We start from the raw sequence: 27,934 nt of genomic DNA, 5'->3' as shown, positions 1-27,934 counted from the left end.
ACTAGTCTTCACTCATCACTGTGGCGCTTCAAAGTAATTTTTTCTTTGCATCAAACCGCAAGTAAACTAGGCCTTTTACATCCATTGAGAATGACAATGGTTTCTTAATTTAGCCTATTTGAAAAATCTTTTCTGCTCTCTACCTTTCGATAACCACTCAGCATGAAAGGGGAAAAAATGTCATGCTCTGATCTGGTGGAAACGTCATAAAAGAGGCCTACCTCAATCAATCAAATGTATTTATAAAGCCCTTTTTACATCAGCCAATGTCACAGTGCTATCCAGCCTAAAACCCCCAAACGGCAAGCAATGCAGATGTAGAAGCATGGTGGCTAGGAAAAACTCCCTAGGAGGGCATGAACCTAGGAAGAAACCTAGAGAGGAACCAGGCACTGAGTGGTCGCCAGTCTTCTGGCTGTGCCGGGTGGATATTATAACAGTACATGGCCAAGCTGTTCAAACGTTCATAGATGACCAGCAGGGTCAAATAATAATAATCAGTGGTTGTAGAGGGTACAACAGTCAGCACCTCAGGGGTAAATGTCAGTTGACTTTTCATAGCCAATCATTCAGAGATAGTGAGTTAGCGAGTGAGAACGTCCGGTGAACAGGTCAGTGGTTCCATAGCCACAGGCAGAACAGTTGGAACTGGAGCAGCAGCATGACCAGGTGGACTGGGGACAGCAAGGAGTCATTCGGCCAGGTAGTCCTGCGGCATGGTCCTAGGGGTCAGGTCCTCCGAGAGAGAGACTTAGAGGGAGCATACTTACCTGACTACTTCTTATCCCTTGGCAAATAGCCTACAGCCGTCTGTCTGGAGCAGGAAACTTGAGGGCCCAGAATATTTTATACAATGTTGCAAGTTTGCTTGCATAAGATTTAGGCCAGACTAAGTTATTTGTTGATGCAATGTTTCAAACAGGCCATGCATAGTCAATGTGATTTTATAGGATATTTATTTTTATCAGGATATGTTATACCTGTGGACTGCAATGTTTTTATGTGTTGGCATTATGTCGGCAACTTTTATGTATCGGCAATGGCACTAGACGTTACTTTTAGATAGCGTTTAGATTAAGCACATGACATTGAGTTAGATTTAAAAAATAAAATAAAAAATCTATATGACTTTATTATGAATTAAATGAATGTGCTTTCCTTTTTTTAAGTAACAGGCACGCAGATCAGTAGAAATGGTATAACTTGGCACTCCAAATGGATACGGTTGCCGACTGCTGGTGTAGCCTATTACTGGCAACCTAAGGAACTTAACCTCATAGTCCGCCCCACCCCGCATGCGGTCGCGTTACTACAGCCTCAAGCTCATTACCATAACGCAACGTTAGCTATTTCTAAAAATCGCAAATGAAATGAAATAAATGCCTGCTCTCAAGCTTATCCTTTTCTTAACAATCCTGTCGTCTCAGATTTTCAAAATATGCTTTAGAACCAGAGAAAATCAATAATTTGTGTAAGAGTGGTGATAGCTAGCTTAGCATTTAGCGTTAGCATTTAGCATGCAACATATTCACAGAAACCAGCAAAGGGATCAAATAAAATAATTTACCTTTGAAGAACTTCAGATGTTTCAATGAGGAGACTCTCAGTTACATAGCAGATGCCCAGTTTTTCCTGAAAGATTCTTGTGTAGGACACAACGTTCCGTTTTGTTACTATGTATTTGGCTACCGAAACTAACCGAAAATTCAGTCACCTACACGTCAAACTTTTTTCCGAATTAACTCCATAATATCGACTGAAACATGGAAAACGTTGTTTGAATCAATCCTCAAGGTGTTTTGTCATATCTCTTCATTGAAATGCCGTCCCTGGAAGCCTGCATTCTTCTCTGATTCGGATGGAAAAATACTGGTAGCTGACTTTTGCGCACCAATTTCCACGCAGACACCGTGCGGGACACTTGGCAATTGTAGTCTCTTATGGTCAATCTTCCAATGATATGCCTACAAATACGTCACAATGCTGCAGACACCTTGGGGAAACAAGAGAAAGTGTCCGTTCATTCCTGTCGCATTCACAGCCATATAAGGCGATCATGGAAAACGTAGCCTCAGAAATCCTGTTAATTTCCTGGTCGGTCAAACATCTTGGTTTTGCCTGAAGCATTTGTTCTAGGGCACTCACAGTGAAAGTCTTCTTTCCAAAACTATCAATTCCAAGCATAGCCGAGCATCTTTTCGTGACAAAATACTGCGCTTAAAACGGGCACATCTTTTTATCCAAAAATGAAATACTGCCCCTATAGGACTAACAGGTTAAAGGCACAATGTGAAGACCAGCGGGAGGAGAACCATCTGGACATTTATTTTTCTGGTTAGGCTGGACATTTATTTTTCCGGTTAGGCTATATCAATCTGACTCCCTCTTCAGTAATTTGTCTTTTATTTTTTAATCGCAGTGCTGAAACCATCAGACAAGCTCTAGTCTACATATAGTTTTATTTTATTCAAACGTGTGGAAAATATGTGGGGGGGAAATACGCAAACCGACCCTGTCGACCAACATTTTTTGTTGTTGTCGGAAATAGCCCTAAATCGATTGCTGAAATATAGACAGACTAACTGGTCTCTACCTCACTGTGGTTTATGAAGACTTTAAATGTGCCTCTCCTCATTCACCTTTCATTGGCCTTTGTAGAGCAGCCCTGATAGCATCAGTCAAAATGCTTATCAGAATCTGGAAGAGTGTCTCTGATTGGGAAAGAAAGATATGGAGAGGGGGATATCGAGGAGAGAGATATGTAGGAGAGAAGAGTGTGGGGGGACCTAAAGGAGCAGAGAGCCAGTGGAGCATTCAGAAGGATCTTCTGCCAGATGTTATGTTGTATAACCGCTAGTAAAGTGGGCCAACTGACCCACATGTGTACAGTACATACAGAGGCTATGGCTGCTGCTCTAACACACACACACTGGCCTACAAACATCCTTGATTCAACTCTTGCTTACATAGATATGCAAGGACACACACATACGCAGTTGGGCACACATTCAATTTTATAACCCGCCTGTCCAACTCTGTCACTTCATTCTGCCATGCAAGCTATAGCACATCCGCCACACACACACACACACACGGAGTAGGCTGGAGACACACCCAGATTCAAAAACACGTTCCAGATTTCAGTAGTGTAGCGTTAGTCATGTGACGTTCTGTTTCACAGCAATGCAATGCATTTTTCATAGTTCCCCTTGTACTTCCCCTTTTTCTCCCCTCCTTGCCTGTACAGTTTGTCCTTACTCCCCCTCTCCAGTCACCATGCTGTTATGTAAGACTTGTGTAAGGCATGTGATCAACAATAGTAAGGGAATCATTCATTTTATTACGACGGAAGGCAGGCAGAGAGGAATCTGATCTGTGTGTTCTTTCGTCTTCTGCCTCTGTAGAGTCTGGCTGCTGAACAGAACTGCATTTGGATGCTTCTGGCTGGAGTGTCATTGATCCCTTAACACTTCATAATACTCATTCAAGTTGCTTTCTGTTGTGATGCGTCTGTTTAAAAGACTTGGTGGAGAAATCTGCTTTGCATGTTTGTGTCCTCAGGTGCATCCTGTTTCCTTGATTGCAGTCCACCTGTGGTAAATTTGTTGGACCAAAGATTGAACTCTTTGGCCTGAACGCTTAAAACCTCTTTGGGATATGTGGGACGCTAGCGTCCCACCTGGCCAAAAGCCAGGGAAATTGCAGAGCGCCAAATTCAAATAAATGACTATAAAAATCAAACTTTCATCTTCTTGACGCTACCGATCCCGTTAGCGGGATAATTGTCATCAACAACCGCAGAATTTCAGAGCGTCACATTCAAATAATATTACAAAAAAATATTTATATTCATGAAATCACAAGTGCAATATAGAAACACAGCTTAGCATTTTGTTAATTCACATGTCTTGTCAGAGTTTGAAAATATGCTTTACAGCGAAAGCAACCAAGCGTTTGTAAGTTTATCGATCACTAGACAACACATTATGAACACCTAGCATTAAAGTAGCTTGGACACAAATCAGAAAAGCAATAAAATGAATCGCTTCGGATGTTTTCACTCGCGAGACTCCCAGTTACACAATAAATGTTCCTTTTGTTCCATAAAGATTATTTTTATATCCAAAATAACGCGCCAAACAAACGGAGATATGTTCAGAAATCCACAGGCTCGAGCGGTCACGACGACAAATTCCAAATAGTATCCGTAATGTCCACAGAAACATGTTAAACGTTTTTTATAATCAATCCTCAGGTTGTTTTAAAAAATATATAATCGATAATATATCAACTGGCACTGTCTTTTTCAGTAGGAGAGGGGGAGACGATAGCTGCCCAAGCTCTGTTGCGCAAGCAAACATTGCGTCCGGTGTTCGCATGTTTATCTTTCTCGCTCATTTAAAAAAATATATATATCAGTTATGTTATACTCAGACAATATTTTGACAGTTTTGGAAACTTTAGTGTTTTCTATCCTAATCTGTCAATTCTAGCATATGGGCCTGAGAAATAGGCCGTTTACAAACTGTCCTTTTGTTCGATTAATTCCGTCGATTTTTATATCTCGGAAATGTCCATTTATTTGCAGTGGTTGATCCAGAAAAACACTGATTCCAACTTGCTCAACGTGACTATTGGGAGACTAATCAGAGTTGATGGTAAGCTGAACGGAGCAAAGCACAGAGATCCTTGATGAAAACCTGCTCAAGACCTCAGACTGGGGCAACGGTTCACCTTCCAACAGGACAATGACTAAGCACACAACCAAGACAACGTAGGAATATGTTTGTGTGTTAGGAAGAAAGTTAGCGGTCTGTCTTGTGGGTAATATTAGTATTGAGATCCTAGACACATTTTTCTTCAGATGAAAGTTGGGTGGTTTTGAAGTCCGCCAGGGATATTAACTAAAGAGCTTTCAAAGAACTACCGGGTGGTGGCTTGGCTGCAATTGTGCTATCATGATACGCCAAGGTTAACAGTTTAATTTGGCAAATGGCACCTAATTTAATTAGTTGGTATTTGATTAAATGGTGGAAAAGCAATGTTAAAGTGTTGTTTGCTAAACTAAAATGCTACTTTGCCCTACACCCAGGGGCAGGCAACTAGATTTCACCACTACCAAGCCCAAGAAAAGTTACTTTCAAATGCAATATCACTTAATTTCTTGACTATAATGAGACAAGATCAGGTCTTTTTTGTTGGAATGCCGCGGCCCGATTTATCGGGGGGATGGTTGGGTAGCCGGAACATAATTATAATTTATACACTACAAATTCACCGCTACCAAGCCCAAAAAGAGGTACTTGCAATATCACTTAATTCCTTGACTATGAGACAAGATCAGGTCTTTTTTTTCTATTTGTTGGAATGCTTGGGATCAGATTTCCTAAACGCTAAAATGTTTGGGGGGCAGTATTCCTGGCGATGTTAGTATTTTTGGACCAATAACAAAAATGTAAAATACTCTAGGGGGATATTTTTTGGCCTGTTGCTGACCCCCACATATGAACTACACATTCACACTCCTACAGTTTCCAAACCAGCTGAGAAAAAGTTTGACAAAAGTCTCTTTCACACATGGCCTTCGTGGCGGTTTTAAGAATGTGAGCGTGTGTATTGTTTCTTCTGTCTGAACAGTCTTGGACTGGAGGAAGACATGGTCGTCATTATTTCCAGCAGCACACAAAGAGCAGTTTGTCTGTCGGTTTGTCTGTGTGCAATTTTGAATAATGTGTCTCAATATGAAAATAGTGCTTTTACACAATGTAGAAGCCTAATGTTCCACAAATGACTTGGTCATTTCAATGACTGTTATTCGTTCAACATCTTAGCTCTTATAATAAACTGAAGTGCTGAAGTTTCATATGTGCTTCAAAAGTAGCTTGAATTCATGTAGTCTGTATCTCAACCAAATAAAATATATATATATATTTTCTGGTGCGCCTAACTTTAAGTTGAGACTACCAGTGCTACCAATGAAACATTTATTTAGATCCCTGTCTGTGTTTACAGGAGGATGTCAGGTCATCAAGTCTGTAAACTGAAGCACAGCTGGGTCATGCAGCAAGACAATGATCCAAAACACACAAGCAAGTCTACACCAGAAGGAACAGATGGAAAGTTTTGAAATGGCCTAGTCAAACATTCTGTTATGTTAGGAGCTGAAATGAACAATTTCCCACACCCACATTTTATTATATAAGTATCCAATTTGTATTCATTCACTCAGGTTCCCTTGATCTAATATTAGGTTTTGGTTGATGATCTGGTATTCAGTGACAAATATGCACAAATAGAGAATCAGTATCAATACTTTTTCACGGCACTGTAGCTGTCAGCACCAGTGACAGCAGTTAGGTTGGCTATAACATTGTAAGTACACTAGTAAAATAGCAGGGGTAGTTCCATGTTGCCTTGTGAGAATCTCACACATAATGGCAGATTTCCTGGAATGGTGACAGTTTCTTCCTTCTCTTATGTATTAAGACAGAGGGATAGTCCTAGTGGATGAGGAATCCCTAGTGGATGAGGAATAGTCCTAGTGGATGAGGAATAGTCCTAGTGGATGAGGAATAGTCCTAGTGGATGAGGAATAGTCCTAGTCCTCGGCAAAGCACATCCACGAGTTTGAGCCGGATTCAGCGGTAGTGTCTGGGCTGGGTAGCCGGTGTGGAGGGGGCAGGGATCAGAGGGCCTGTTCTTAAGACTTTAGAGAGGGACACTGAAGGAGTGGAAAATGGGAGGGTGGGGGTTAATGCTACTGAAAGACTATTTTAGTGACTGGACTGTCGGTGTGCTACTTGACTGCAGCAGTCACTCTGCTTGCCTGCTGGAGATGCCATGAAGTAGCCTAGTTTAAACACACGGGTTAAATTCAGACCTTGTTCTGAGCATGTGCTTCTATCCTATATATTGATCTCACTGCAGTTTGGTGTAATTTAGTTGTGACAAACTTTCTCCTCTCTCCTCCAGGTTATAATGCACGACCAACACAGAAAAAGTTTGACTCTATAGCCAACGGGATCCTGAGGACTTGATTAGTCGCTTCAAGCCTGATAGTTTGCACCGGTGCGGCTGCCCCCCTACCCCCGGCTCACATCCCTTTGGTCAACTGGCATTACTTCTGACAGCTCCCTTCCTCCTCCACTGGTTAATAAGACTTGGGTTCCCTTGTGGTCTCTGTCTACTTTGCCTGCCTTCTCTTCCATCGGTCCCTGCCCTCTACGGACATTAGTAGCAGTCCCTGGAGTTACATAATCCTGTATTAGGTATGTTTTGTTATTATTATTATTATTATTATTATTATTATTATTATTATTAATGCAAGGGGCGGATTACACACGCACAATGCACATGTGCCTAATCCAAGTCATTGTGATCATGAATTAATCAAACAAGCTTTTATGAACGATGCCAGCATCATGCCACTACTCTGTGTGGGACTGATGGTTGACGTGTAGTCATATGGGGATAGAAATTTAGATACTTTTTTTGTGTTTTTCATGTTTCCCCTCCATCCCTTGCTGGTCAGGCTCAGCCCCCAACATTAAACAGTGAGATGATTCCCAATGGTTATCTGCTCTTTGAAGATGAGAGTCTCTTGGATTCCACCGTAGCCAAGATGAATGCCCTGAGAAAGAGTGGACAGTTCTGTGACGTGAGACTGCAGGTACGTGTTTTTTTCCCTCTTTTTTTTTCCGCTCAACCCCCCCCCCCATCTTTTGGGAAATGATACCATTACTGAGTCTTGAACTATGAGAATAGAAAGGTTCAGAACTTTTGTGAAAGAGCACTGTTGAAAAATATATGGCAAATAGTAATCAACTGGATGGTGTTCAGAGATGGATGGGAGGGGTTGAATGGAGCTGAAGGATGGGACTAAAAATAACAAAAACACATGTTCTGATGTGTCCAAATTTGAGATTTTTGGTTCCAACCGCTGTCTTTGAGATGCAAAGTAGGTGAATGGATGATATCTGCATGTGTGGTTCCCACGGTGAAGCATGGGGGAGGAGGTGTGGTTCTGCTTTTTTGGTGACACTGTCAGTGATATTATTTAGAATTCAAGGCACACTTAACCAGCATGGCTACCTCTGCATTCTGCAGCGATACGCCAACCCATCTGGTTTGTGCTTAGTGGGACTATCATTTGTTTTTCAACAGGATGACCCAAAACACACCTCCAGGCTGTGTAAGTGCTATTTGACCAAGGAAAATTATTGAGTGCTGCATCAGATGACCTGGCCTCCACATTCACCTGACCTCAACCCAATTGAGATGGTTTGGGATGAGTTCGACCGCAGTGAAGGAAAAGCAGCCAACAAGTGCTCAGTATATGTGGGAACTCCTTCGAGACTGTTGGAAAAGCATCCCAGGTGAAGCTGGTTCAGAGAATGCCAAGAGTGTGCAAAGCTGTCATCAAGGCAAAGGGTGGTTACTTTGAAGAATCTAAAATATATTTTGATTGAACACTTTTAGGCTAAGTTTTGGTGACTAATTATTCTACAATGTAGGAAATAGTACCCCCCCCAAAAAAAACTTAAATGAGTAGGTGTCAACTTTTGATTGGTACTGAAACTATTCAGTCCCTTTTCCATATTTTGTTACAGTACAGCCGTATTCTAAAATGGATGAAAACATTGAAGAAAATAATCTACACAATGCGAAAACTGGTTTTTAGAAATGTTTGCAAAAGTGTTTTTTTAAACAACCTTTATTTATATAAGTATTCAGACCCTTTGCTATGAGACTCAATTCAGCTTAGGTGTGTCCTGTTTCCATTGATCATCCTTGATGTTTCTACAACTTGATTTAGAGTCCACCTGTGGTAAATTCATTTGATTGGACATGAGTGGGAAAGGCACACCTTTTCTATATAAGGTTCCACAGTTGACACAGCATGTCAGAGCAAAAAACAAGCCATGAGGTCAAAGGAATTGTCCGTAGCGCTCCGATGAAGGGTACCAAAAAATGTCTACAGCATTGAAGGTCCCCAAGAACACGGTGGCCGCCATCATTCTTAAATGGAAGAAGTTTGGATCCACTAAGACTCTTTGTAGAACTCGCCGCCCGGCCAACCTGAGCAATCTGGGGAGAAGGGCCTTCATCAGGAAGTTGACCAAGAACCTGATGGTCACTCTGACAGAGCTCTAGAATTCCTCAGTGGAGATGGGAGGACCTTCTAGAAAGACAACCATCTCTGCAGCACTCAACCAATCAGGCCTTTATGGCAGTGGCCAGGCGGAAAATCACATTTTATTGGTCACATACACATGGTTAGAATATGTTATTGCGATCGTAGCGAAATGCTTGTGCGTCTAGTTCCGACAGTACAGCAATATCTAACGTAATCTATTTGTAATATATGATTTCACCTATTCACCCTCTAGTAACCTTTGTAATAAAAACGCACATCCTTCCGTACAACACAGAACATACTTTTAATGTTATTGTTCTATAAAAAGCTATATTAAATAAGAAAATTAAGTATTAGCTTTATAGGTGAAGGTCATTGCTTTTTATGTGGCCAAGAAACATTTAACAGGCAGCTCATGTATGAAATCTATCCTTTAGTATCACGCTTTTGTCCTACGGCACAGCAAAAGTTTCATGTCACCCATTATGCTGAATGACAGTTGCTTTGTTATCCCATGTAATCATGCAATTCATATTTACTTGTTATATGAATACTGAATATTATCATTTTAAACTATATTATGGCCTTTTAAGGTATTTCAAGGCACATTAACTGTATATGCCGTTGGAGAGAGCTGCATGGCAAAAGATTAACGCAGATTCAGTTGCTAGGGATGAAAGACTAGCCAGAAGAAAAGCAAGGTATTGTTTTCATGGTTTCATGCTACTGTCAGCAACAGAATAGGAAACAAAGCTGGGTGGATAACACGTAACCTTTTTTGGCGCAGGCGTTCCGCTCGCGACCCACAACATCTGGTGAAATTGCAGTGCGCCAAATTCAAAATACAGAAATGGTCATAATAAACATTCATAAAAATACAAGTTTTATACATCGGCTTAAAGATGAACTTGTTAACTTCTTATGGTATAGGGGACGGTTGCGCCCCCCCAAAAAAATACGTTAAACTACCCACATCAAAAAATCCCATTTCCTGGATGTATTTTCCTCAGGTTTTTGCCTGCCATATCAGTTCTGTTACTCAGACATTATTTTAACAGTTACATTAGTGGTTTTTATTTTATTTCTTACCCCCTTTTTTTTATCCTCAATTTCGTGGTATCCAATTGTTTTAGTAGCTACTATCTTGTCTCATCGCTACAACTCCCATACGGGCTCGGGAGAGACGGAGGTTGAAAGTCCTCCGATACACAACCCAACCAAGCCGCACTGCTTCTTAACACAGCGTGCATCCAACCCGGAAGCCAGCCGCACCAATGTGTCAGAGGAAACACCGTGCACCTGGCAACCTTGGTTAGCGTGCACTGCGCCCGGCCCGCCTCAGGAGTCGCTGGTGCTCGATGAGACAAGGACATCCCTACTGGCCAAGCCCTCCCTAGCCCGGACGGCGCTAGGCCAATTGTGCGTCGCCCCAAGGACCTCCCGGTCGCGGCCGGTTACGACAAGGCCTGGGAGCGAACCCAGAGTCTCTGTTGGCGTCCTACATGGTGTTTTCTATCCAAATCTACCAATTATATGCATATCCTAGCTTCTGGGCCTGAGTAACAGGCAGTTTATTTTGGGCACGCTTCTCATCCAGATGTCGAAATACCTCCCCAAGCCATAAAAAGTTAACAGTAAGTTGAACTATTACACTAGTTAATGTTTTATTGCATTTCAGTTGAAGTATAACTGATGGATTATATTAGTTAATATGATATTACACACACACACACACACACTTATGGTTTAAAAATGGATTATGAATTATATTAATAGCTGCTTCACATTTGGGGCACTTTATGAAAAATTGAGACTGTTCCAAGTTTGGATTGAGGTAGTTTGATGGGCATTTTATGTAGCTATTTTGTGTAGGTATCTTGCCATTGCACTTGTGTACCTGCATTGAATCTAAATTTACTAGTTAGCCTACAATTAGACAACTAATAACATTCAATGGATGTGACTCTTATTCTCTGCCAGTGTCATAACTATTAATTTAATCCTCTGTGAATGAAATTGTACGTTGTGTGAGTTAAACTATGTTGCATAGTAAAAACCCATGTTCTTCATGTGTGTGGCATATGGGTCATTTCTCTCTCTAGTATGGAAGCGATCTAAGTTCAGCTAGCCCGCACATTATAAACATCTTATCTTGTTTTTTACACTGATGTATAACAAAAGAAATAGCTAAAAGAAAAATACAGTCGCTGCTACTATAATGGTTCATAGGATCATTATTGTTATTGCTGAAGGAATCACATTTAGTCAATATTTGTGGGCCGTAGTGGTGTCATTCAGGGTAACAAAATATTGTCATAGTGTAACACCAGTATTATATTAAAATTCATTAACTCAACTTTCCATAAATGTAAAAAATATTTTTCAGTGTAAGGCAGGAAGTTTTTGTAAAAAAAAAAAAACTCATTTTGAGTTGTACTTGTGACACACGAAATGTGTTATTCAAAATAAAATGTCTTTTTTTCTGGGTAGTTATATTTCTGCCATCTAAGCATGCATATATAACCTTGTGATTATGAAAAATTGGCTTTTTAAAATATGCCATTTTGCTAGGGTACATTCATATGAATTATTGGCTTTATTCTTGAATAAAACTAATGGCATAGGTTGACACTCCAATGAACATAAAGCCTTTTAGGGAAAACCTTTGAAAACCTTATGTCTTTGACCCTTATGTCTTTTACCCAAGAAACGTCTTCTCACACTGTCAACTGCGTTTATTTTCAGCAGTCTTAACATGTGTAAATATTTGTATGGACATAAGCATCAACAACTGAGACAAACTGAACAAGTCCCACAGACATGTGATGAACAGAAATTGAATAATTTAAAAATAAGATTGTTGTGCAAATGGAACATTTCTGGGATCTTTTATTATGGCTCTTAAACTTGAGACCAAAGCTTTACATATTGCGTTTTTATTTTTGTTCAGTATAAATTATAGCACCTCTGGAGAATGGTCTCTCTGGTTTTAGCCCTGACCTCTGATCTATCTCCTGTGTAGGTGTGTGGTCATGAGTTGATGGCTCACCGTGCCGTGCTGGCCTGCTGTAGCCCCTACCTGTTTGAGATCTTCAACAGCGACATTGAACCTCACGGCGTGTCCCACGTCACCTTCGATGACCTTGACCCAGAGGCTGTGGAGATCCTGCTTAACTACGCCTACACTGCCCAGTAAGTGCCACGACCTCTACCCTCTGACCCCTAAACTATGCCTACGCTGCCCAGTGAGTAAATCTTCTAAGACATGTATTGTGCAATGAGTCCTAGGCTTTGTTAGATGTCCTTCAACTTTCACCACTACGTGGTGGGCAAGTAAGTGTTGTTTTTTTTGGCCTGGATGTCCTTATTTTGTTAAGGATCAGAATATAAATAATTTTGACTGAATGAGTTGTAACTTCCAGAGCTTTTAGTTGTAAAACAATAACTTGAAAATATACTTACATGCCATAAGTTTTACTTTCATTATAAACTTGTTTAGAAGGTGAATGTGTGTAAATAAAATAAAACTTGTCCATATCACAATGGCGCACTTGACAATTGAGAACTGTTGACAATAAAGAACTGAATCTGTTTAGTATTTGTAAATAACTGAGAATGCATGAAGAATAACTTCATTGCAATCTGGTTTCTTTATTTACCTTTAACAGCGGAATTCCAGTGTTTAACATTTGAAATGTTATAGACACGGATATTTTCTCAATGATGAAATGGACTTTGGTTATACTGTAGATTATACCATGGGCCATTGCCTCTGAAGCGTAACACAGCAAGTAATAATAAGTATTACTTACTGTGTTTGGCCTCTCCGACTCAGCCTATAGTCGGCCCTGTATATAATCGTGGTATTCTGCAATAAATAGACGGCAAACCAGGCATAGGCCAAGATGGTCCACCATGCAAACAGGCTGTTCTGGTCCTGAATCTTCTGTTTCCCTATTGAAAACAGTACAACAACAATAAAGAAAATGTAGATGCATTATGTATGCCTTTTTGTTTTTAAGAAAGTAGCCTACAGACGTGTGAAAGTTTGCTACTTTCAGGGTGCAACTCTCGCTCCAACTGACAGGTCGAATACCATGTGCCTTTGTTTTTTTTGTTTTTTAAAGGGGTAAGGGGGTGGGCTCTAGACCATTCTATTAGCCATTCCAGCTGTGTAATTTCATATTCAAGTTTGTTTCCTAACACCCACACCATCAGACTGAGAGTTTCAGTGGCCCGAGGAGGCACAGGAAAATATATTATGAAAACATGTATATATTAGAATAATATAAATAATAATACATTAAAAAGACCATGGGTTTAAAAAAATATAGTTCCTGGACCCTTCACCGCTCTCTCTGCTTGGCTTTCTTTTTGACTATGCTCATCACCTGTCAGGCATGCGTACAACTCCTGTCTGTGTTTGTCTGTCTGGCGAACTAATGGTTCTGTCTTGCAGGTTGAAGGCAGACGAGGAGTTGGTTAAGGATGTCTACACTGCAGCCAAAAGGCTAAAGATGGAACGAGTAAAGCAGGTAGGATCTTACTGTTTTCTACTACTGATATGCAATATTGTATATTTTAAATGCAGTCCCAATGTTAAGATGTTTAAACTTCTCTCCTCTCTGATTGGTCAGATCTGTGGCAACTACCTGCTATCGAAGATGGAATCCCATAGTGTCATCTCCTTTCGTAACTTTTCCAGCTGCATGGGAGACAGCCGCATGCTCTCCAAGATCGACATCTACATCCAAGAACACCTGCTGGAGGTCTCTGAGCAGGAGGACTTCTTCAAACTCCCCCGCCTCAAAGTAAGCCTTCCCTGAGCAATGTTCTACTGCAACCTTAATGGGGCAGTGCAGTTAACCTCTTAGGCCGACACACACCGCATGCGGTCGCGTAATCATAGCCTCAAGCTCATTACCATAACGCAACGTTAGCGATTTCTAAAAATCGCAAATGAAATGAAATAAATATGCCTGCTCTCAAGCTTATCCTTTTCTTAACAATCCTGTCGTCTCAGATTTTCAAAATATGCTTTAGAACCAGAGAAAATCAATAATTTGTGTAAGAGTGGTGATAGCTAGCTTAGCATTTAGCGTTAGCATTTAGCACGCAACATATTCACAAAAACCAGCAAAGGGATCAAATAAAATAATTTACCTTTGAAGAACTTCAGATGTTTCAATGAGGAGACTCTGTTACATAGCAGATGTCCAGTTTTTCCTGAAAGATGCTTGTGTAGGACACAACGTTCCGTTTTGTTACTATGCATTTGGCTACCGAAACTAATTCAGTCACCTACACGTCAAACTTTTTTCCGAATTAACTCCATAATATCGACTGAAACATGGAAAACGTTGTTTGAATCAATCCTCAAGGTGTTTTGTCATATATCTCTTCATTGAAATGCCGTCCCTGGAAGTGTGCATTCTTCTCTGATTCGGATGGAAAAATACTGGTAGCTGACTTTTTGCGCACCAATTTCCACGCAGACACCGTGCGGGACACTTGGCAATTGTAGTCTCTTATGGTCAATCTTCCAATGATATGCCTACAAATACGTCACAATGCTGCAGACACCTGGGGGAAACGATAGGAAGTGTCCGTTCATTCCTGTCGCATTCACAACCATATAAGGCGATCATGGAAAACTTGCCGTCAGAAATCCTGTTGATTTCCTGGTCGCTCAAACATCTTGGTTTTGCCTGTAGATTTTGTTCTATGGCACTCACAGTGAAAATCTTTGCAGTTCTGGAAACGTCAGTGTCTTCTTTCCAAAACTATCAATTCCAAGCATAGTCGAGCATCTTTTCGTGACAAAATATTGCGCTAAAAACGGGCACGTCTTTTTATCCAAAAATGAAATACTGCCCCTATAGGACTAACAGGTTAAACACGATTTTTCAGGTTGTCATTATGACATTTTTGGCCGATATCCGATATTTTCCTTGTAAAAAAAAAAAATATTTAAACGACACCGATATAAAAACATGTTATGGCCTTTAACCTCTCTGGGATAATCTGGAAGGTAGCGTCCCACCCCCCAACAGCCAGTGAAAGTGCAGGGCGCCAAATTCAAAACAACAAATCTCATAATTAAAATTCCTCAAGCATACAAGTATTTTACACCATTTTAAAGATAAATCTCGTTAATCCAGCCACAGTGTGATTTCAAAAAGGCTTTCCAGCGAAAGCACCACAAACTATTGTTAGGTCACCACCAAGTCACAGAAAAACACAGCCATTTTTCCAGCCAAAGAGTGGAGTCACAAAAAGCAGAAATATAGGGAAAATGAATCACTAACCTTTGATCTTCATCAGATGACATTCATAGGACATAATGTTACACAATACATGTATGTTTTGTTCGCTGAAGTGCATATTTATATCCAAAAATCTCATTTTACATTGTCGTTATGTTCAGTAGTTCCAAAACATGCGGTGATTTTGCAGAGAGCCACATCAATTCACAGAAATACTCATAATAAACATTGATAAAAGATACAACTATTGTACATGGAACTTTAGATAAACTTCTCCATAACTTGGCGCACCCATCCCGTTAGCGGAATCATTTTCTCAACATCCGCTGAATTGCAGAGCGCCAAATTCAAATTAAATTACAAAAAATATTACATTTTCATAAAATCACAAGTGCAATATAGCAAAACACAGCGTAGCTTGTTGTTAATCCACATGGCGCGTCAGATTTCAAAAAAGCTTTTCGGCGAAAGCTATCCAAGCGTTTATGTTAAGACATCTCTCTCAGCAGACAAAACTTTACAAAGAGCTAGCAGCAAATTAATCGCTTACCTCTGATCTTCGGATGTTTGAACTCAGACTCTCAGTTCCATAAAGTTTCTTTTTCAATCCAAAATAACGCGCCAACCAAATGGAGGTATGTTCAGAAATCCACAGGCTCGAGCGGTCACGACGGGGCAGACAAATTCCAAATACTATCCATAAAGTTCGTAGAAACATGTCAAACATTTTTTTATAATCAATCCCCAGGTTGTTTTTACAATAAATAATCGATAATATTTCAACCGGACCGTAGCTTTTTCAATAGGAGTGAGAGAATGTCTGCTCCAAGCTGCTCGTGCATGCAAAACTCTGCTGGCACCCAGCCATCCACTGACGCGATGTGATCTTTCAGGCTTTTATTCTGAAAAATGTCTAAAGACTGAAGCCATAAGAAAAGGAATCTGGTTGATATTGCTTTAAATGGAGGGAAGGCATGCAATGGAACAGAGGTTTCAGGAAAAACAACACTTCCTGGTTGGATTTTCCTCAGGTTTTCGCCTGCAATATCAGTTCTCTTCTACTCAAAGACAATATTTTGACAGTTTTGGGAACTTTAGTGTTTTCTATCCTAATCTGATAATTATATGCATATTCTGGGCCTGAGAAATAGGCAGTTTCATTTGGGTAGTTCCACAATAAATGTTCGATAAAGTTAATAATTTATGTCCAAATACCTTCCTTAGAGCGTTTGGTAAACAAATCGAAACACGAGTGCAAGGTCAGACAATGTCCAAAAAGTTATATTACAGGTCGTAGAAACCTGTCAAACTAAGTATAGAACCAATCTTTAGGATGTTTTTAACAAATCTTCAATAATGTTCCAACCGGAGAATTCTGTCACGAGTTCATAGCAATCTGCCAGACACCTGGCCCAATCCCCTCTCATTCGGCCCCACTTCACAGCAGAAGCATCAAACAACGTTCTAAAGACTGTTGACATCTAGTGGAAGCCTTAGGAATAGCGTTAGGAATATCTTCAATCGGGAATGAGTTGAAAAACGACCAACCTCAGATTTTCCACTTCCAGGTTGGATTTTTTTTCTCAGGTTTTCTCCTGCCATATGAGTTCTGTTATACTCACAGACATCATTCAAACGGTTTTAGAAACTTCAGTGTTTTCTATCAAAATATTCTAATTATATGCTTATTCTAGCTTTTATGGCTGAGTAGCAGGCAGTTTACTCTGGGCACCTTATTCATCCAAGCTACTCAATACTACGCCCCAGTCACCAAGAAGTTAAATCGTTTGAGTACAGTTAAATAGTTAACATGCACACGGACATAGTGGTCAAAGGCACTGTATCTCAGTGCAAGAGGCGTGCGTCACTACAGTCCCTGGTTCAAATCAAGGCTGTATCACATCCGGCTGTGATTGGGAGTCCCATAGGGCGGCGCACAATTGGCCCAGCATCACCCAGGCCGTCATTGTAAATAATTGTTCTTAAATTGAACTCGGCAAGTAAGTTAAGGTTACACACACAAAGGGTTATTTTGTTGCCATTTACTCCCCCTGAACAAGGCAGTTATCCCACTGTTCCTAGGCCGACATTGAAAGTAAGAATTTGTTCTTAACTGCCTAGTTAAATAAAGATCAAATAAATTACCAGTAAAACATAATCAAAACCTATTTATTTCACTTACTTGCTGTTTCATTCTTCAGATGTTTCATTCTCAACCAGGATTTCTATGGAATGCCGTTTGGGTCTTCACGTGTCAAAAAAAGATGCATGCAAGATAACACGATTTGACCAATCAGTACCTGAATATGACTGCACGTCAAATAATTTAACGCTTTCATTCATTTTTTACGTAGTTATTACACTCACTCATATTTCATATGTCACAACGATTCATCGATAAGTATGCTATGATGCTGGTAAAGTTGGCTTGTGCACCTACAGTGCAAACAATGTAGTTCTTCCCCTAAAAGCAAAATAACATCTGTTTCAGTAGCTATAGTTAATTAGCTAGCTAACTATATAGCTAGGTGTAATTTTTTTTGTATTTTTTTTTTTACCTTTATTTTACTAGGCAAGTCAGTTAAGAACACATTTTTATTTTCATTTTCAATGACTGCCTAGGAACAGTGGGTTAACTGCCTGTTCAGGGGCAGAAAGACAGATTTGTACCTTGTCAGCTCAGGCTACTAGGCTACCCTGCCGCCCCGTCATCTAAAATAACCCTAATTTACAAGACAGTTCTTATTTTATTAATGGTGGTCGGACCCATCTATGTGAAGCTAGACACAATAAGGATTAACCACAATAGGGACTTTGTGGTTAGCCTTCAAAATAAATGTATGGAATGATTCTACTATTTGTATTCATTTGCATCACTGTCAATGACATTATTTTGATGGCAAACTGCAATTTCCGCTATTGTGGCCAATCCTTAATGTGGCCAATCCTTAATGTGGCTATCTTCACAACCCGGTCCGGTTAACCTCTTGATACTAGCCATCCGGGATCGTGAATACAGCCTCAAACTCATTAGCATTAAATAAATATGCTAGCTCTCAAGCTTAGCCTTTTAACAACACTGTCATCTCAGATTTTCGAAATATGCTTTTCAACCATAGCAAAACAAGCATTTGTGTAACAGTATTGATAGCTAGCGTAGCATTTAGCGTAGCATTCAGCGGGCAACATTTTCACAAAAACAAGAAAAGCATTCAAATAAAATAATTTACCTTTGAAGAACTTCGGATGTTTTCAATGAGGAGACTCAGTTAGATAGCAAATGTTCAGTTTTTCCAAAAAGATTCTTTGTGTAGGAGAAATTGCTCCGTTTTGTTCATCACGTTTGGCTACCAAAAAAAAAAACAAATTCAGTCATCAAAACGCCAAACTTTTTTCCAAATTAACTCCGTAATATCGACTGAAACATGGCAAACGTTGTTTAGAATCAATCCTCAAGGTGTTTTTCACATATCTCTTCGATGATATATCGTTCGTGGAAGTCTGCTTTCTCCTCTGAATTTACATTTAAGTCATTTAGCAGACGCTCTTATCCAGAGCGACTTACAATCACATGGAAGAATGCTTGCAGCTGAAGATTACTCACCAATTTCGACAAAGGATACCGGGCGGACACCTGGTAAATGTAGTCTCTTATGGCCAATCTTCCAATGATATGCCTACAAATATGTCACAATGCTGCAGACACCTTGGGGAAACGGCAGAAAGTGTAGGCTCGTTCAGGGCGCATTCACAGCCATATAAGGACACAATGGAAAACAGCGCCTCAAATTTTGCTCACTTCCTGTTTGAAGTTTCATCTTGGTTTCGCCTGTAGCATCAGTTCTGTGGCACTCACAGATAATATCTTTGCAGTTTTGGAAACGTCAAGAGTTTTTTTCTTTCCAAAGCTGTCAAGTACATGCATAGTCGAGCATATTTTCGTGACAAAATATCTTGTTTAAAACGGGAATGTTTTTTATCCAAAAATTAAGAGCGCCCCCTATCTCGACGAAGTTAAGTCTCATTAGCCAGATGAAGCTAGCTAGCTGCTTATAAAGTTAGCTTTGGGCAACAGAGTTAAGTTGCTGACTAGCTATTCATTTTCATGAACTGAAGTTCAATTTCAGTAGGCAAACATCAAGTGGCAACCTAGTTAATACTTACTCACAAGGATTCCTAAATCATTGCTAAGAATAATGAAAATGATTTCAGTTTCTACTGGTCATTGTTTTCAGGCTGGTTATATTGGTGCTAACTAGGTACCAAGCTAAAGCTAGCTACCCCTGAAGTTGCGGTCGAACAAATGATGCTTTTACTAATGCGGTATTGTAAACACATCGTTCGTGGCCAGTCTTTGACAGTGCTACTGTATCTTTGACACGCAAAGACCCAAACTGGATTCCATAGCATGTATCTCGTGACGCTATTACTGTGTAACTCCGGTAGGGCAACATCTGGGGAAAAATAGCGCACTTGGTATTGTGTACCGGTGCTCGACCAGTCGGCGAAAGCCAACATCACCCACGACAGAGAACAGTGGAATGTCAAGGACAATGAATTCCATTATCTTGGCTTTAATGGATTTCGCCTTTTGAGTTGTCCCATTGAAATGTTCTTACTCTTTCAAATGACTGCTCGATCTACACAGTAGATATTGTGGGCTAGGTTAGAAATTCTGTGTTGCACGTTTAGTGCAAAATGTGACCCAACTGGTTATTTATGGCCTTCAAATACACTTAGTTGCATTATTACTTTTGTACTACAGAATTCACCAGTTACAGGTTTTGATTGAAGAGTCTTTGTCTCCAGTTAATGTAGAACGCATCATAACCCTAGCTAGGCTATGATGGTTCAATAAGGAATCAGTGTCTTTATGATTTGACCCTAGCCATGGTTGATCCTAGCACCTCTTCTGACTGGTCTCCTCTTATCTGTCTCTACAGTTAGAAGTAATGCTGGAAGACAGCTTGAGCCTGCCCAGCAATGGCAAGCTCTACTCCAAGGTGCTTAACTGGGTCCAGCGCAGACTGTGGGAGAATGGAGACCAACTGGATAGACTGATGGAGGAGGTCAGTACCGTAGCTGGAGACGAGCTTGCACTCATCCGCCCCATATGCATCCCTCCTTTCTGCACTTTCCTCTAACCAAGTTAAGGCACTGTTCACAACTCAACGTGGCATGATGTCATTTCACACACTGTTAGGACTGTTTGTTTTTTCGTTCTTTTTTTAAGTGTTAAGTTATGCAGTACAGTGTACCTGGCCATACTGCAAACTAGAGGTGAGCAGAGACACAGCCGTGTGGCTGTTCGCTCTTTGATATTTATGTTTTAGAGATCAGTTGGTTCCACCCACAGTATTGACTTTTGGTCTCTTTTGCATTGAAATAAAGTGAGTGAGCAGGTCTTTGACTCTGTTCTGTCTCACCGATGCCCTTCTCTTTCTGAGCAGGAGTGTGTGTGTGCGCATTAATTGTGCGTGTGTCAGTGAGCGCTCCAGTTCTAATGACTGTTCCTCCCCGTCGATTTCTCTGTCCTCCAGGTTTATTAACAGCAGCAGGAGACGACTGAAGAGCCAAGACTGAGCCACCAGGGTAATGAGTGCGAGAAACAGGGAGAGAAAAAGAGGGAGGAGAGAAGCACCTCCCTCTCTCTACAGCCGGATATACAGCCGGATTGATCATCCGGATATACAAAATTACTCAATGAAACCCATATCCACTGAACAGTACATCTGCTTAGCACATAACCATGATTACCCCAACCAGCCCACCCCCCCTGAGACTTGATACACCCCTCATAATTCACTGATCTAACCCCTTATTTTGGAACCGCATTTAATATGAACCATATTTATCCAAATCAGTGATTGCACAGTACATTTTAAGAGCTTTGTCCTTTAACGTGGGCAAGAGCAGAATGACGGCCATTTAAACCACCTTTTGAAATGCGTCTCTGCTCAAGCATATTCCACACACAATCTAAATGCCCACATCATAATCCAATCACTTATTTCAACAGATTTGTCATACTAACTTTGATTGAAAACAACTTTTTTGTTATTTTATGACTACTTGTATGAAACGTCAATGTATGTTGAAGCTTTGCCTTCACCTGCTGTATGAAAGCATACCTCATGGTTTTACATCAGGAAACTGCAGTGCCTTTAAAAAAAAAAACGTTTTCTTATTATAATTATAATGCCCGACTTCAGCCAGCCAGCCAGGAGCGTGGTTTCTGGTTTCCAAGCAGCCTGTGAGGTCATGCGGACTGAAGACGTTTCCAAATGTTGCGTATTTACCAAACCCAGACTCCTCCTTTTTTAGATCTTATGAAGAGAGGGCAGCACAGAAGCAGAAACTGCTGATTTTGTGTGGACCCCTACATGTCCTGTAACCACCTCTGTTCGTTCTGTGTGTCTATGTTGATAAAGAAGCATTGGCTCCTACCAGTGACAACAGATCAGCCTTCCTCCCTCAATGTCCTCCTTCATTCCTCCCTCACTTTCTTGTTGCCCGGGATGCTGCTGTGTTGCCATGGAGACAGCCTGCCACATGGGTGATGTCGCTGTGTGTCTTGCAGGTGCAAACGTTGTACTACTCAGCCGACCACAAGCTGCTCGATGGCGCACTCATCATTGAGGAACATGGGATGTTTGGGGTTGGTGCGGAGGAGGACCACATGCAGTTGGTTCAGGTACACAACCCACCCCTACCTGGACCTTTCCTGGGCCTACCAGAGTGTCGCTTGGCCCAACTTTGCTTTTATCCCACCTTATGTAGCCTGGCAACAAGGCAAACAATTAGTTTGTAGAACCTGGTGATACTACAGACCTGCTTGCTTAGCTCATGTTCTATATTAGACTGGTTCTCAGATCAGTCTTGGCGATTGGGTCGTGATTACTACCCTTTTGTGTGTGTTGTCTCAGTATGTAGCTGCTTCTGCATTTGTAAAAGTCTTCCCATTGTCTTTCAGCTTGTTCAGATGTTTTACAATTTGTTGTAGGCTGGTTTGAAACATTTCAGGGGGACTGGCACTGCTAAAAGAATGTCCTTGGATGTATTTCTATGCAGGTTTAAACCCAGGTTTAGTCCATTTTCAGGCCAAATTGTGGAGTGTGCGTTCTGCAGCCAGCTGGTATATTAGGCAGTGGTGGGATGATGTGGCTGTTGCCTCTGGCTGGGCTTCTGTAGCTGCTTTCTGCTCTTGCAGAAGAAGCCCCCCCGTGAGAACAGCAACACCCAGGGACAGCCGAGCTCCTCCACCTCCGGCAGCTCTTCACACTCCGGCTTGGCCTCCAACACACCCAAACCCTGCAGGAGAGAGTGGAAGTACATCGCTTCCGAGAAGACCACCAGTAAGTGAATGTGTCGAAGAATGTTTGAAGCCTTCGATGTCAAGGAGTGGGTGTATAGCATAATAATGTGTATGAATAGCCTAATGTTTAAGATAATAACATTTCCTAAATTTTATTTAGTTATTAACATCACCTCCGCTCATACATCACCTCCCTCCTTCTCCATCTCTTCCAGACAACACCTACCTGTGTCTGGCTGTACTGGACGGGGTGTTGTGTGTGATCTTCCTGCATGGCCGCAACTCTCCCCAGGGTTCTCCCTCTGCCACACCATGTCTGATGAAGAGCCTGAGCTTTGAGGCTCAGTCTGAGGAGCTGGAGGAACACCCGCTGACCTCCATGCACTACGCCCGCTCTGGCCTGGGCACTGCCACCCTGCACGGCAGGCTCATCGCTGCAGGTATGCAGGGTTAACCAATCAATGGGCCTCTCTATCTGGAGACTGGCACTGACAGGTCTCAAATCTTACATTGTCCAAATTTCCTGTTACTGACCTTGTATTTTCTGTGTATGTTCCCTCCAGGAGGGTATAACCGGGAGGAGTGCCTGAGGACTGTGGAGTGTTACGACCCCAAAGAGGACCTCTGGACCTTTACTGCTCCCATGCGGACTGCCAGGGCTCGCTTCCAGATGGCCGTGCTCATGGTACAACACACCCCTGTCCTTTGAACCCACATTTCCTATGATTGACAGGTGCCTGTCTGATCAATAGTTTTCTGACTTAAACCTGCCTCTTTGTCTCCTCTGATCTCTTAGGGTCAGCTGTATGTGATGGGTGGCTCCAACGGTCACTCAGACGAGCTTAGCTGTGGGGAGACCTACGATCCCCACACTGACACGTGGGCTCAGGTGGCAGAGCTCCGGACCAATCGCTGCAACGCAGGTGTCTGCTCGTTGAACAATAAGCTGTTTGTGGTGGGAGGGTCAGACCCCTGTGGGCAGAAAGGACTGAAGAACTGTGATGCTTTTGACCCTGTGACCAAGACCTGGAACAACTGTGCCCCCCTCAACATCAGTACGTACCAATAGCACACATACACTTCCCTACATATTTATTTGAATTTGGCTTTATACTCCAGCATTTGATTTGAGATCAAATGTTTTATATGAGGCGACAGTACAGAATGTCACGATTATTTGAGGGGTTTTCCACATTAATGTAGAAGTGTTCAGAAACATTCTATTCTTATTTACAATAAGTGACTCAAAAATGACAAATGATTTCCCATTCATTGGGCACAACATAATTCGAAACACAACCAAAACAAACTAAAAATACACCCAACAAGTTTGAAGAGTCACAACCTTAGTCATTGCATGCTCGGAAAATGGGACCAAATACTAAACTTTTGACTAAATTGAATACACGAAGTACATTTGTCAAAGTACTTGACACCTTTAAAATGGGTGGACTAGATGCATAAAGTGCATTCATTTCTAAACGGTAAAACAGATGTGTATTAAAATACCCTCACGTAAAAGGCTAAATTCTTTACTGTCACCTCAATATGAAACATTTTATATCAAATCCCAAATGCTGAAGTATAAAGAAAAATTAAAAGTTTTAGCTTCATTGTTCAAATATGATTGTACTGTACACATGCTGTACCAATATCACACACACACACACACACTGAGCAAAAAGGGTTTAAGATTATACCAAAAAGGGTTTCTTTGATCTGTCACAGGACTGAATGCTTTAGTATGGTGCTTATGTACAGTGCATTCGGGAAGGTTTTCAGACCACTTGAATTTTTCCACATTTTGTTAGATTACAGCCTTATTCTGAAATGGATGGGTTTTCCCTCATCTATCTAGACACAATACCCCATAATGACAAAATAAAAACAGGTTTAGACATTTTTGCCAATTTATAAAAAATGAAATGTGTTCAGACCCTTTACTCAGTACTTTGTTGAAGCATCTTTGGCAGCGATTACAGCCTCAAGTGTTCTTGGGTATGATGCTTGACACACCTGTATTTGGGGAGGTTCACCTACTCTTCTCTGTAGAACCTCTCAAGCTCTGTCAGGTTGGATGGGTAGCGTCGCTGCACAGCTATTTTCAGGTCTCCAGAGATGTTCGATCGGGTTCAAGTCTGTGCTCTGGCTGGGCCACTCAAGGACATTGAGAATTGTTCAGAAGCGGTGGGATGCTGTCTTGGCTGTGTGCTTAGGGTCGTGGTCCTGTTGGAAGATTAACCTCTCTGGGCTATGTGGGACGCTAGCGTAGGGAAAATGCAGAGCGCCAAATTAAAATCAATTACTATAAAAAATCAAACTTGCATTAAATCACACATGTAAGACCGCAAATTAATGTTACACTTGTTGTGAATCCAGCCAACATGTCAGATTTCAAAAAGGCTTTTCGGCGAAAGCAAACGATGCTATTATCTGAGGATAGCACCATAGTAAACAAAGAGAGAAAGCGTATTTCAACCCCACAGGCACGACACAGATAAAAATTCATGCCTTTGACAAGCTTCTTTAGTTGGCACTCCAATATGTCCCATAAACATCACAAATGGTCCCTTTTGTTCGATTTAATTCCGTCGATTTATTTATATATATATATATATATATATATGTATATATGTGTGTGCATTTCCAAATCATGTCCAATCAACCACATGTGGACTACAATCAAGTTGTAGAAACATCTCAAGGATGATCAATGGAAACAGTATGCACCTGAGCTAAATTTCTAGTCTCATAGCAAATGGTTTGAGTACTTATGTAAATAAAGTATTTGTTTTTTATTTCTAATACATTTGTAAAAACCTGTTTTTGCTTTCTCATTGTGCGGTATTGTGTGTAGATTGCTGAGGGAAATAATGTATTTCATCCATTTTAGAATAAGGATGTAATGTAACAAAATGTGGAAAAGGGGAAGGGTGCAAAATGCTTTCAGTACCAGGCAAAAGTTGAGACTTACTCATTCAAGGGTTTTTCTTCATTTGTACTATTTTCTGCATTATATAATAATAGTGAAGAAAGCAAAACTATGAAATAACACACACGGAATGATGTAGTAAGTCTAAAAGTGTTAAATCAAAATATATTTTTGATTCATCAAAGTAACCACCCTTTGCCTTGATAACAGCTTTGCACACTCTTGGCATTCTCTCAACCAGCTTCACCTGGAATGCTTTTCCAACCGTCTTGAAGGAGTTCCCACATATACTGAACACTCGTTGGCTGCTTTTCCTTCACTTTGTGGTCCAACTCATCCAAAACTATCTCAATTGGGTCGAGGTCGGGTGATTGTGGTGGCCAGGTCATCTCATACAGCACTCCATTATTTATTTAAACTATTTTAGAATATGGTTGAAATGTAACAAAATGTGGGAAAAGTGAAGGGGTTTGAATACTTTCCGATTTCGCTGTATCGCATATACTGTATTCGTGAAGAACTGGAACAGCTTTGAGTTCTGTGAAAATTGACTAATGTGCCGTGTTAACTCTGTGTTCTCCTAGAGAGGCACCAGGCTGCGGTATGTGAGCTGGATGGCTTCATGTACGTGATTGGAGGTGCTGAGTCGTGGAACTGCCTGAATACAGTGGAGCGCTACGACCCTGAGAATAACACTTGGACCCTTATCGCCCCCATGAACGTAGCTCGCAGGGGGGCTGGGGTGGCCGTCTACAATGGTAAGAGACTACTCCATAGAAATGAAATATTCCAATTCTATGGTCTGCTCTAAACGGGGGCGGGCTCGAGAGGATTACCATGTATAGGGTAATCAGTTCGGTGTAGGAATGCAGGTTTCTGGGGTTGCAACCTTGGAATTTGGCAGAAATGTCCAAATCATTACTCCTCAGGTAAAATCTGATTTGTGCTGACCCTTTGCTCTTTCTTTCTCTGTTCTCTCTCATCTCCTTCTCTTCCCCTCTCTAGGGAAGCTCTTTGTGGTTGGTGGGTTCGATGGCTCCCATGCACTGCGCTGCGTAGAGGTGTATGACCCAGTCCATAACACGTGGAGGATGCTGGGTAGCATGACCGTGGCACGGAGCAATGCGGGTGTGGCTGCACTGGGTGACGCCATCTGTGCCGTGGGCGGCTTCGACGGAAACAACTTCCTGAACACGCTCGAGGTGTACGACCCTGAGACGGACGAGTGGAGCGACTGCGCCGAGGCCCTCTCCTCTTCCGTCTGAGGGTCAGGGGTTATGGGGGGGGTCTCAAACTAACATGCTTAGTGCTTTTAATTGTGTTTTGTGATTTTCTGTATGTGAGCGGGAGGGACGGGAATAATTTTGGGAGGGTTGCCTAAAGCAACATCAAGCCTTTGCATATTGCATACGATATTTTTTGTGCTGTATATATTTAGATTGCTTTTTTTATTTTTTGTATTAAGAATGCCAACATCTTGGGTTTCTTGGAAAGTTCTGTGTATTGTTTTCTGAGGGTTTACAGAGAAACACCTACTGTTTTGGTCACCAAAACTACCTTGGACTTACTGGTGTGTTCAGAATAGGTGACAGTACTGGAAAACTGAGTTGACTTGTTTTAGGAAAGTGATTCTGAATATTTTTTTCCATTTTGAACTGTCATTTTAGCTCACACATTTAAATATCTGCCATTTTGAAGCCTTATTCAAAGGAGGGTAACTCCCATGGCAGTGTAGTTTAGACTGAAGCTGGATTGCTTCATAGATCTTTAATGCCCTTTTTATATTTTTATACACTGCTGATTTACCAATCGAGGAAGTAGTGGACGCACATGTCTGAGTCATCAAACGAAACCAGTGCCAGTTTAGTAACACACACGCTAACCAACTCTTTTGTTGCTGCATTCTGACTAATCTACTATTATGGAGATGCTGTTGTGTTGAGCGTTTTTGAAAGGGGTTCAGATATTTGGCTTCGATTTTCTTTTGTGAGTTTAGAATGATTCAATTGGAAAGTGCTCCATCACATTTGTAACAAGCTGATATTTCTTAACTAATAAACCATTTCAACCTGACTGTTTGTCCTCTTTTTAGTTTTACAGTTCAATACAGTACTAGAACTAAGAGTCAGGTTTGACTGGTTTGTTAAAGTGGAGTGACTTGCTGTCTTTGAGGTAGCATTGGGAAATTTCCACCCCGGGGTTCTAATGAAAACCTGATTTATACACATTCTATAAACCTTCCACCAATTGGATGTTGCAAGTCACTATTTTTTCCACCAGGACAC

The 27,934-nt window shown here is 41.1% G+C and overlaps 1 protein-coding gene across 1 annotated transcript in view; it reads left to right on the top strand.

The window, feature by feature from the left end:
- Positions 1 to 27,722, top strand: part of LOC118358887 (influenza virus NS1A-binding protein homolog A-like) — a 31,062-nt gene extending 3,340 nt beyond the window's left edge. The window contains exons 2-14 of the mRNA XM_035736869.2: positions 6,973 to 7,268; positions 7,532 to 7,669; positions 12,159 to 12,328; positions 13,596 to 13,671; positions 13,774 to 13,947; positions 20,346 to 20,471; positions 21,983 to 22,096; positions 22,613 to 22,757; positions 22,933 to 23,157; positions 23,281 to 23,402; positions 23,514 to 23,772; positions 26,234 to 26,407; positions 26,655 to 27,722. Of these exons, the coding sequence (XP_035592762.1) occupies positions 7,559 to 7,669; positions 12,159 to 12,328; positions 13,596 to 13,671; positions 13,774 to 13,947; positions 20,346 to 20,471; positions 21,983 to 22,096; positions 22,613 to 22,757; positions 22,933 to 23,157; positions 23,281 to 23,402; positions 23,514 to 23,772; positions 26,234 to 26,407; positions 26,655 to 26,914 (1,956 nt within the window). The 5' untranslated portion in view covers positions 6,973 to 7,268; positions 7,532 to 7,558 and the 3' untranslated portion in view covers positions 26,915 to 27,722. The remainder of the gene's footprint in view (positions 1 to 6,972; positions 7,269 to 7,531; positions 7,670 to 12,158; positions 12,329 to 13,595; positions 13,672 to 13,773; positions 13,948 to 20,345; positions 20,472 to 21,982; positions 22,097 to 22,612; positions 22,758 to 22,932; positions 23,158 to 23,280; positions 23,403 to 23,513; positions 23,773 to 26,233; positions 26,408 to 26,654) is intronic.
- Positions 27,723 to 27,934: the final 212 nt, after the last annotated feature.

The sequence above is a fragment of the Oncorhynchus keta genome, chromosome 26 (genome assembly GCF_023373465.1).
Source record: "Oncorhynchus keta strain PuntledgeMale-10-30-2019 chromosome 26, Oket_V2, whole genome shotgun sequence".
NCBI lineage: Eukaryota > Metazoa > Chordata > Actinopteri > Salmoniformes > Salmonidae > Oncorhynchus > Oncorhynchus keta.
Note: the sequence above shows the minus strand (reverse complement) of the source record. Positions and strands in the feature narration are given on the sequence as shown.